Raw genomic sequence first — 11,359 nt, forward strand, 5'->3', positions numbered from 1 at the left:
GCTGTGGTACCTTTGGCTGTTAACGGTGGGCAAGGGCAGGAAGTCTCTTCCTGCCCATTAATTATCCCTTGATGAAAGTGTGCCCAATGAAGTTTGTAAGTTACTTTATTATTGAATTTTTTATTTGAAAGATGTTACATTCTTGTTCTATAAAGTGATTTATAAAGTAATAGAAAAACATCGACTGGTTGTTGTTTAGAGATATTAATTTTACTGTCAGATTTCTTCCCATTCGTTTTCCCCCCCTGTATGCATTGTTCCTGTTCATTTTACTTTCTGCATTTCTTAATTTGTGCCATGGTTAAGCTATGTTTTGTCACTCAGTTTCATCCCTGGTGTGATGATCCTGGAAAGTGTGGGGATACCTGTATGTAGTGGACCAGGGGAGAGGAGACCAGAGATATAGTTGGTCTCAGAGTGGGTTAGGTTTCCTAGTTTTTATCAAAGAACAAGCATGGTTCCTTCCTGCTTTTTCTCTCACCATATAATCTCATCTGACCATATATGTGTTTTATATATATATATATATATATATATATATATATATATATATGTGTGTGTGTGTGTGTGTGTGTGTGTGTGTGTGTGTGTGTATCATCTGATGTAATATAGCTAGCTGATGGGCCCCATCAGAGGCCAAATGCACAAAGTTAGCCTACTCACAGACTCCATTTCTTTCTTTGATTTTTTTTAAATCTTTGTGATTATGCCTACTAAATGTGAGCTCTATCACGGAGCTACAGCCCTACCCCAAACCTCTTATCTTGATAAAGTATCTAGTTTCAAGTATTTTATTTTTTATAGCAACCAAGACAAACTTCTTCATAAGGGTATCCACCCTATGACAATATTGATGCCAGGTGTGGTGGCATGTGCCTCTAGTCAGAGTAGAAGGAATGCTTCGGCATAGGACTCCAAGGCCAGCTAGGCAACACAGCCTTCCTCTCACACAACAAAACAAAAGAACCCGTTCTTAGCGACAGCCCTGTACTATTATCAGTGAATGTGCTCTGGTGTAACCAGTCCCTGCTGTGACTTGAATATGACATCTGTTTCAAGGGTCCGTTACAGTCAAATGCTTGGTCTGCAGGGTGACAGTGTTAGAAAATGATGCATCAAAACCTTTGGAAGATAGTGAGTCCTCAGAAGGAAGCTCTCCAGGGATTGCGTAGTGTTGCTTCTCCCAGCTATCTCTGGCACTCCTGACATTGCTATCCACTATTCACCACGAGGTACTCACCAGAACTGAGCTGACACAAGTGTCATGCCCTTGAACCTCCAAAGGTGTTAGCTAAATGAACTTTCTGCTGTGCAAATGTCAGCCACCTCGTATATTTTGCTGTGATAATGCCAAGCCCCTAGTGTAGTCCTTGGCTGCATCAGTGTTTTTCACTTGGACCAGTAACTGAAAAGGCTCTATGCACAAACTATATTCTGTATACTTAAGAAAACAGGAAAAATACCCAGTCACAGATAGGAATGAGTGAAAGACACTGAAAACCTGACTAACAAATTCTTCATCGCATCCATTTTGTTATCAATCTCAGTTACAGTTTCAGCATGTTCTTCCCCCATGGTGAGCCTTAATTCTTAGAGAGGGAATGTTAAGGGAAATCTTTTGTAGACAGAATGCTTTGGCAGGCAGAGGAATGAGAGTCTGGGGTTGTAGCTCATTGTCAGAGCATTTTCGTGCCACGTGTGAGCCTTGGGTATCATGCCGGCACTGAAAAAAATGTTAGGATATGGAGTTTCTGCTTAACTCTGGGACCCTTCCCCATTCTGCCTCTCCCCTCTGTTGCTACTTTTGGGGGATTCTTTGGGTAGAAAAAGATATGGGAGGACCATGCTGGAGGAACAATGAGATAGTACTGGTTTCCAGACTGAGTTCGATTTTGAAAACTGAACTTTAGGACGGGCGGACTGAAAGCCAGCGAGATCCACTCTTACCTCTGTGATACTCTGGATTCACATTTTCATAGATTGGAAACAGGGGGTTTTCTTGTTCGTTGCGCAATTTTCTGGCTCTGAGGACATCTCTCACACACTGATGCAGATATATGTACTGACACTGTGGAAAGTCAGAGAACACGTCATAGGAAGGTGGCCTCCAGTAGAAAAAAGGTAAGGGACCATCATGAAATGCCCACAGATCCTATTTGGTCTTATGCCACTTTGACCTTCTGAAAATTGACTGATTATTTTTTACATGTGTGCATGCCTGCCTGGGTTTATGTGCACCATGTATGTGCAGAAGGCCTTGGAGGCCAGAAGATGGGATTGGTTCCCTGGGACTAGAGTTACGGGTGTTACCACCCATATGGGTGCTGTGAACCAAACCCAGATCTTATAAAAGAGCAGCAGGCACACCTAACAGCTGGGCCATCTCTCTCTCTCCAGTTCGACATAACTTCTTTTTGTAATTAAATTGCTTGTGGATGGAAGAGGTAAGCTGTGAATGAACTCTGTTATACTGGGCCATGACTTAGTAATACATTTTTTGACAGTGATCCACCACGGGTTTGAAACTAATTACTCTCTATTAATTTGCCTTGTCTTAAATATCAACTATTCTTTTCCCAATAGGATGTCCCTTCAAAAATTGATTACTTCTAGAATCATCAAGTTGTTACTGTACCCCACTTAGTTCTTAATGAAAAATAGAAAAAAAAAAGACTAATATAAGCCTCAAGTCACACATGATTTTTTTTTTTTCTAATCGGGGAAGCCTTGACTAAGCACTGGTATATTCCATTTAATTGAATTCAACTAATCTTTGTAGTATTGTGTAGGATTTATGAAATTACATGTATAGCCATTTGGTTCATGATTCCTGAGGGCAATGTTTAGCAAAAGGGCAGACATACATCCCTAGAAGACAATAAACTAGAGTTGTTTTATAAAAGGTTTGTGCAGGACAGGAAGCTCTTGAGAACATTTAGAGGAGAAAATATCAAATGAGAAAGAAAAAAATGACCTTGAAAGAATCCGAATAAAGTATGACATTCCACATGATAAAGAAACATGAAAGCCAGAGGGGTGTTCAGTGTGGCTAAAATACAGGTTGCCTGGGGCATAGGAGACCCTCTGGATAGTCTCTTAAATGGGACAGGAGACACTTGATCCTACAATGAATGCCCCAGTGTTTCTTCTCATGAGAGCAGTCAGGATGCCCGACTATTCTCCCTCAAAAAGGTTTTGCTGCATCAAAATGTCTCTCTGAGTTAGACTGCAAATCTGCCCCAAGGCAGAAGGATAAACAGAGGAAGACATTTGCAAGTCCCTCTATTACCTCTTCATTTAGAAAGCCTCACAGTTTGATACATTCATCAAAAATTATCATTACCTGTGTTCCTTTGTATCCCAAGATCTCAAGGTGCAAGAAATTTAGGAGCACCTGTCCCTACGGACTCAGACAAATTGAGTAAGGTCTCAGGAATTCCTTGCTCCTTTTCTGAAGCCATCACCCACAGCACTGAGTGGTGAGTATATCCCTCTTCACCCATGCCCACTCACACAGCCAAGCAAATCAGCTAGGCCTTTGGTTTTTATCTGAGTCAGACCTTAAGCCAAGAAACAGTTCCCTGGTCTGAGCCAATGTGTGGACTCTGAGGAGACAGCTCAGGGCACCTGTATAGGCAGGAAGACATGAACTTGGAACTCCAGCACTCGAATAGAAGAAAGCCAAGTGTGGCAGTGCAGGACTGTAATGCCAGCCATGGGGAGGTAGAGACCATTGCATCCCTGGGGTTTGCTGGCGAGTCATCTAGTAAGTGGTCAGTGAGAGACCTTGTCTCAAAAGGTAAGGGGAACAGCAATTGAGAAAGACATGCAATGTTCACTTCTGGCTTCCTTAGGTACATACCCCAACACAAATGCATATGCACACAGGAAGGAACTCACACACGCACGTGCACACACACTATACATGGATATCTCCCAGAAGATAATGAGTTTGGTGTTAAGCATTTTGAGTTGGAGGTGAGTGTCATGTGTAGGTGGAAAAGCACAGCAAAGCAGGCACTTAGATAAAAGTTAGGGAAGGAGAATCGGGTTTGGGGAACGGGTGTGCTCCTGGGAGTGGAGGGCCTATGTGGCCAAGAAAGAAGATTGAAAGAAATAAAGAACTTTATCTGGAACTCAGACACTGAAAATAAAAGAGTAGAGAAACAAGGCCACTGAGCCTTCAAGGAACTTTGGTTCATGGCAGCTGCCTCTGCTCTGGAAGCCAGACAGTGATGGTCTAACAGAGACCCTGCTTGGAGCCAATGTGCAGCCCAAGAGTTTGGACCGGTTCCTGGAAGTGGTGTATGACTCAAGTTGTCTCTGAAACTAACCAGGAGCCTGAACACACACACACACACACACACACACACACACACACACACACACACACACGAGCACACACACACTCAAGATTACTTACAATGTGTTAGGTATTTCTTCCCCAACTTACAAGTCAATTATAGTCTGAAATGAAACACTGCTCACGAGGAAGACCAGAGACTCAGTTTCAGGGGAGTCACTCTCTCTCTCTCTCTCTCTCTCTCTCTCTCTCTCTCTCTCTCTCTCTCTCTTTCTCCTCTCCTCTCCTCTCCTTTTCCTTCCCCCTATCTGTTTCTCTCTCCCCCCAGAGACAGGCAGGCAGGCAGGCAGGAAGGAAGGAAGGAAGGAAGGAAGGAAGGAAGGAAAGAAAGAAAGAAAGAAAATACACTTCCTAGGAGATGATAGAATGGTGCTGCCTGAATTTGGCGAGTAGATGCTGCCTGAAGGAGAGGCAAGGACACCAGGCTTTTGCCAAATCTGGCACAGAAGGTGAGTTCCACAGGATATTAATATATGCTGCACCAGGAATAATAGGGGGCAGGGTAATTTTAGAATTGCGGGTTGAACAGAGCTCAAAGGGAAACTGTAGGATACTGGTTGTGGAACACAGCTGCTTGTGTGGTTTCCATGGCTACTGTGGTTGTACATGGAACTTTTCATCCCCAGAAAGCCTTTTAGATCTTGCCTTTCCTCCCTGAATTACTTGAAGAAAAGGTTGGGAAGGCCTGAGCTTTGGAAGGCGTTAATGTAAAAGAAAGACACATTTGGTATACATGAGGCGTATGTATAGACCTGACTGTGGGGCTATAGGGCAGTGGCTTGGTAGTCAAAGGCTAGGATTTTCCAGAACAGGGTACAAACTTAGCCAATTCATGGCTATGGATTTTGTGCCAACCTTTTTAGCCTTCGTTTCCTAGCTTGGAAATGAAAACAATATCTTCAAGCAATCTGCAAATTTGCTCAAAGGGAAACCTGTAACCTTCTCAATGGATATACAGCTCTTGGTGTATCCAGAGATGAGGATGTACATGAGGAGTGGAGCACGGGGAGAGAAGAGATTAGAAGTTTCCTTATGGAAGTATCTGTGCTTATCTACCAGTTCCTAACTGGGCTGGTCTAGTCAGCCTCCCACTTATAATGCTTTCCCAAAGTATGCCGTCTTTCTTCCTGCCTACCTAAATGAATTCTTCCCTGAGATGATGCTCAGTAAAGAACATACTATGTACAGAAGGTCACCGAGATTTGCTTCAAAATAAGAGCTCCTAGAAAATACACATGTTCACTTTTCTCTCTTGCTAAGGTGTCCTGAACAGTTTTGGGGTAGAGGTAATGGTGTGGGGAAGGGCACTGGTGTCCTTCAGCTTAGAAATCTCACCTCAGTCTGGACCATGTGAACCCTGTGAAGTCTTAGGTCATGCACTGCTCCATAAATGTCCACAGAGTCCTTGGAGTCCAACTGCTGGAGGATCCGGTCCAAGGCAACGAATGTTCCAGTTCTGCCCACACCAGCACTGTAGAGAAGCAAACAGAAGAGGGGCCTCTGATGTAATTTCCCTTCCTTGACTACATCAGGGGATTCTGGCCATCTTTCTTCTGTTTCTCAAATTGTGGAAGAACATAGGAATCTTTCCTTCCACAGGCATGCTCTCACTCAAAGAAAGATAACCCAGAACCCCCATGGTCTACCTAGAACCTCCATGGTATACCTAGAGCCTCCATGGTCTACCTAGAGTCCCCATGGTCTACCTAGAGCCCCTATGGTTTGCCTAGAACCTCCATAGTCTACCTAGAGCCCCCATGGTATACCTACAGCTCCCATGGTATACCTCTTCCCACTTCTTCCTAACCCTCATCCCATTGATGTAAGCACCACTATGACCTTGGTATATATCAAGCCCATGCCTATCTTTATAATTTTCCTCCATACCTGCAAATCTGAAAAGAATATTTTATACATTGTGAACATTTACTAGAACGCTTAAGATACTACATATTCTTTTGCCAAATTCTCTACTCAATACTGTTAAGTATAGTTTTGAGATTTATCCATTTGTAATACAGAACTAATTTCATCTTTTTCCTCTCTCTCTCTCATTTGCTCTTTTTTTGTTCCCTCATTGTTTGCTTGCTTTTGTTTTTATTTTTTTGAGGAAGAGTCTTGCTATATACTCATGGCCTTCCTGCCTTAGTCTTCCAAGTAGTGTTGGGCACACAGGCACATGCAACTATGCTTGGCATAATTCCATCTTCTTTTAATTATTCTGAAGAAGCCATAAACCATTGCCAGTCCACTCCATATTGTAGAGCATGAGATCATTTTTCATTTTCTATTAAAAACCATACAGCAGTGAAAATCATTGTGTATCTATGTGGCAATTGCTCAGCAGTTGGTAGCTAGAAGGAGCATGGCTGGGTTGGCTATAGGGTATAAACAATTTTGCTAGATGTTGTTAAATTACTTCTTAACAAGGGACTCTGGATGCTGTGCAAATTGATGATACCAAGATGATTTTGCTCTTATTCAACCCAGACAAAATTAGAGCCATGAATACAGAAAAGAGAGAGTCATGCCTGCCTGCCCACTTCAATAAATACTTTCATAAGGATTTTCTAGAGCCTACAGGGAATTCCTTCTCATTCTCCATTCACACTATGCTTTGCATGTGCTATACACATGCCAAGGTTTCTGCACCAATGTTGTCTTTAGCATTTACCCATGGCAATCCATGTAAAATGCGCTCCATATAACACTTGCCAAGCAAAGGCAAGCAATGCTACCTCCACCAGTAAGCGAACAACAACTCCTCCCTTAGGTTATTAAGACCAGTGAAACTTGTGACAGAGTAGCATACGTAAATGTCCTCACTTTTGTCTTAAAAACTCAACTTTGAATACATCCATCATTGACTATGGCACCCTTTCCCACTGCACTGTTCTACTATTCTGAAATAAGTGTCAATATTATTTATTTATTTGTTTGTTTTTTGAGACAGGGTTTCACCATATAGCCTTGACTGTCCTAGAACTCTCTGTAGAACAGGCTGGCCTCAAAAATCACAGAGATCTGCCTGCCTCTGCTTCCTGAGTACTGGGACTAAAGGCATGCACCACCACCACCCAGGTCAATATTCTTTGTAGACACTCCCTCTGGTTATTTTGGTTGGCAATGAACACATTTATATGATTCAGAACAATTCTCCAATGTTTCTGGAAGAAAATGCCTGCCATTCTTCAGGAAACAGGAGACCCCTGAGCATTTCATATTCCCATTAAAGCACTGGGGTCCAAAGACATAAAAGCTAGGGTGTGTGGCTGCTGGGGAGAAATTAACACACTTGACATTTCTTTTACTGTAGCAATTCTCTGCTCTTTATTTATTAGTGCCATTCAGTTAGGGCTATCAAAGTGTGTTGCAAACATTAATTAGCTAAACACTAGGCTGCCCTGAGAGAGAAAGATGGCTTGTTAAGCTGATTTTATGGACAGATGAACTGAAGCAAGGAAAAGTCAAGAGAGAAAAAGAAATTTAAGAGCAAAACTTGGCTACAGACAGCTGAAATCAGTTAGCTAAGTCCCTTTGCCTGCCCCTTGCCTTCCTTCCTCCATGTAAGGACATAGATTTCTTTTCTCTGGAGGGCACACATGGTTTCAGAGATAAGGTCTCTAAAAGACACCAATCTGTCTGTGGCTTGATCTTGAAGCGTCCAGAATTGTGAAAGATAATTTTCTTGTTTATAAATTGCTGAGTGAAGGGCCCCAACATGGCAAACTTAGGCTATAGCATGACAAACACAGGTACCAGCTTGGGAAGCATGGCGTTGACAGGTTTTGCCTTTCATCTTCTTCCTCCTAGCTAAACCTTTAGATTTACATTCCCAAAGCTAGTTACCAGGGTCTATTCTCTTGTTTGGCCAGGGACTCATTCCTGAGGCTGATCACCAAGGTCCAATTATCAAAACCCCAAAGTCCAGGAATCAAAATTTATTATTTTGAGTACCATAATTAAAATACCCAGTCAATACTTACCAAAACTCCCTAGCCCTTTTCTCTCTTAAAATCAACACTTGCAAAGTGATTTGCTGCCCTTTCTGTGCGGTTCAGATTCAGCCATCTTGTCTCTCTGCCTTGCTTAATAAAGGATCTTTTGGTGTGGGAAATTGGTGTTTGAGTGTGGTCTGTGCCTAACCCGGCCTCCAGAGGGGATCACCCCTAGTACTTCATCTCTTCACCCAGCCTGCAGTATTTTCTTATAGCATCACCAGTGGATAAGAGCATGCTACTAGACCTGGAGGGGAGTGAGCTCATTAGGTAGATAAGGCCTCTTCAGCAAGAGAAGTGAGAAAGCTATCTCAAGGAGATGAAAGTAGCAGGAAACCACAGAGGAACCCTGTCTCGAAAAAAAATTAGCAGGAAGTAAGAATAAGTCTGTGCACAAGACTCAGAAAGAAAAATGACATGTTTTCTCTTTTATTCAGGACCTAGATGAAAAGTTACATGAGGTAGTTTGAACCGGGTGATATCTCCCACAGTTTGGGACAGTTGAACACTTGGTCCTCAGTTAGTGGTGCCCTTTGGGTAGGTTTACAGTGTGTGACCTTACGGGAGGAAGTATGTCACTATGGGCAGGCTTTGAGTGTTTGTAGCCACGCCCCTCTTCCTGTCAACTCTCTACTTGCTTACAGTTGAACATGAAGCTCTCAGGTGCTGCTCCTACTGCCTGCCATGCTCCTGCCAGTTGCCATGTTGTTTCTGCCATAATGGACTCGAAACCTCTGCAACTATGAGCCCAAAGAAACTTTTTCTCCCATAAGGTGTCTTGTTCATGTTTATCACAGCAATAGGAAAGCAACTAATAGTGTGTGTGTGTGTGTGTGTGTGTGTGTGTGTGTGTGTGTGTGTAATAAAACTAGAAAGGGGGCCATGAAAGAACAGAAAGTGATCTCAAGAAGGAAGAAGGCAATGGATTACATGTGATATGAAAGCAGAGGGTAAGGAAGGAACCCATCGGAAGAAGGCAGGCTATATGGGGGATGGGATGTGGGGGAGGAAAACACACAAAAATAAAGTGTAAGGACATATATGTATGAAAATGTGATAGTGAGACCTAGTGGTCTGTATGATAATCTAAAAAATTAATTAAGGAACTGAAGAAGCAAAACAAAAAAATAAACTTGTCAAAAAGAGTCAACTCCTTGGCTATAATGTAAGCGGAAATGAGGAGACAGACAGTGGACTGAAGGTGAGATGGGACCATGGTGGAGGGCGTGGAAGTCACTTAAGGATTCTGTATTTCATGCAGTAGGGAAGAGAACAAGAAGGGAGCGAGGGGGAGAACAAAGTGGGAGGTGAAGAAAATGGAAAGGGAGACACTGTGAAGAAGAATGAGGTTAGAGGAGGGAGGAGAGCACGATGCACTCCCTTGAGATGAAGCAGCCTGGTTGGCTTGGAGAAACCCCATGCACCATTCGCCTTTGCATTGTTGCAGACTCTTACTGATGTCACCTCCACCTTGACAACCTCTCAGGTTGCTCATACCTGCAGTGCACTACGGTGGGCCCGGCTCCCGGGCTTCTGTTGATGTAGTCCCTGACAGTCCTCACAAACTGGATCAGGGACTGGGTGGTCTCTGGGACTCCATGGTCTGGCCATACTGTGTAGTGAAAGTGACGGATGAGTCTATGTGCATCCAACTGTTCTTCCTGCAGGAATGGAGAACAGATGATAAGAGGAACGACTGAGGGAAAAACTCAAGGACTCTGACAACTGTGTCACACAAGAGTTTTCGTGGTTTGAAACTATGGGCTACGAACCGGGAAAGGCGGGATTCACAGAGTCTCCTCTGGGTTTTTTTGTTTTTTGTTTTTTATTCCCCTCTCCCTCCTTCCTTGCTTCCTATTCTTTTTCTGAGATAGGGTCTCTTACAAGAGGCTTGCCCCAAGTTCTCTATGTATTTGAGGATGACCTTGAACTTCTTCTTGCCTTCACCTCCCCAAATGCTGGGGTTCGGAATATATAACCACAGTACCTGGCTTCTAAGTTGGGTTTTAAAATGAAGTCAAGCAAACCAACATACACTGCATATCTTAAATTCTCTGATGGTCCACTCAGGTAGTACGGACTCTGACACCATCTGCAGGATGAGGTCCCCATAATAGAGTGAGTCCTGGTCTGCTGGCCAGTAATGGTCACACTTTACCTGGAAGAGAACAGACAGGAAAAATAAGTCTGTAAACTTGACAGTGAGGTGAATCGCTCCCTCCTTAAAATCCCTTCTTAAGTTAGGGGTCCAGGATCATCTGCTAAATAAACTTAACCATTTACTTTCTATTAACCTGCTCATGGCCAGTGACACAGTTGGGCTGCTATTCCAAGGGATAGCAAGATAATGCCGCCCCCACCCAAAGCAGCTCCCAATATCAACGTTTTGATTCATCTACTTTTGGGATAACTTAAGGTTTTTTGTTTTTTCCTTAATGATTTCTTCAGTGTCCTGGTCCCACCCACTGGCCAATATAAACAATAACTTAAAATCTCTTGTTCTCTGCTCAGTGGCAGAGAAGCCTTGCATAGCATTGAGAAGTTCTAGGATTCCTTCCCAGAAACTTCAGAGAAAAGGGGAAAAATGTTCTTTCTGAAGAAAAACCTAATCAAGCAGAGGAAGGCATTGTCTTTCTGGCCCTATTTTATTCAGATTTTTATCACTTTCCTTATCTGGCCACATGCCAAAGAGATCTTTGAGAAGTTAGAACTTTCAACTAAACTTGTATTTACATGCACAAAGAGATGAAGATGGAAATTTGAGTATTTGTTTTGATATGTGTTGTGGAACATATTAATTAAAATTGATATATTTCATTAGATGCATATTCATTGACTATCAATGTATATTTGTATGTCTGCATGAAGATTAGGGTATCAAATACGATGAACAGGGCTTTTATTTTACTGTGTATGGTGAGGCAAGCATACGTATATTGAATTTCTGTTCACATGGAAATGTAATATGTTTACATGGATATGCTTTCTAGCCATTTCA

The 11,359-nt window shown here is 42.7% G+C and overlaps 1 protein-coding gene across 1 annotated transcript in view; it reads right to left on the minus strand.

The window, feature by feature from the left end:
* Window positions 1-1,054: 1,054 nt before the first annotated feature.
* The window catches only part of Ptprb (protein tyrosine phosphatase receptor type B), a 96,087-nt gene continuing 85,782 nt past the window's right edge, over window positions 1,055-11,359 (minus strand). Inside the window, exons 30-34 of the mRNA XM_035451360.1 lie at window positions 10,397-10,519; window positions 9,859-10,022; window positions 5,699-5,834; window positions 1,948-2,068; window positions 1,055-1,218 (exon numbers count right to left, since the gene is read on the minus strand). Of these exons, the coding sequence (XP_035307251.1) occupies window positions 1,055-1,218; window positions 1,948-2,068; window positions 5,699-5,834; window positions 9,859-10,022; window positions 10,397-10,519 (708 nt within the window). The remainder of the gene's footprint in view (window positions 1,219-1,947; window positions 2,069-5,698; window positions 5,835-9,858; window positions 10,023-10,396; window positions 10,520-11,359) is intronic.

The sequence above is a fragment of the Cricetulus griseus genome (assembly GCF_003668045.3).
Source record: "Cricetulus griseus strain 17A/GY chromosome 1 unlocalized genomic scaffold, alternate assembly CriGri-PICRH-1.0 chr1_0, whole genome shotgun sequence".
NCBI classification, from domain to species: Eukaryota; Metazoa; Chordata; class Mammalia; order Rodentia; family Cricetidae; genus Cricetulus; species Cricetulus griseus.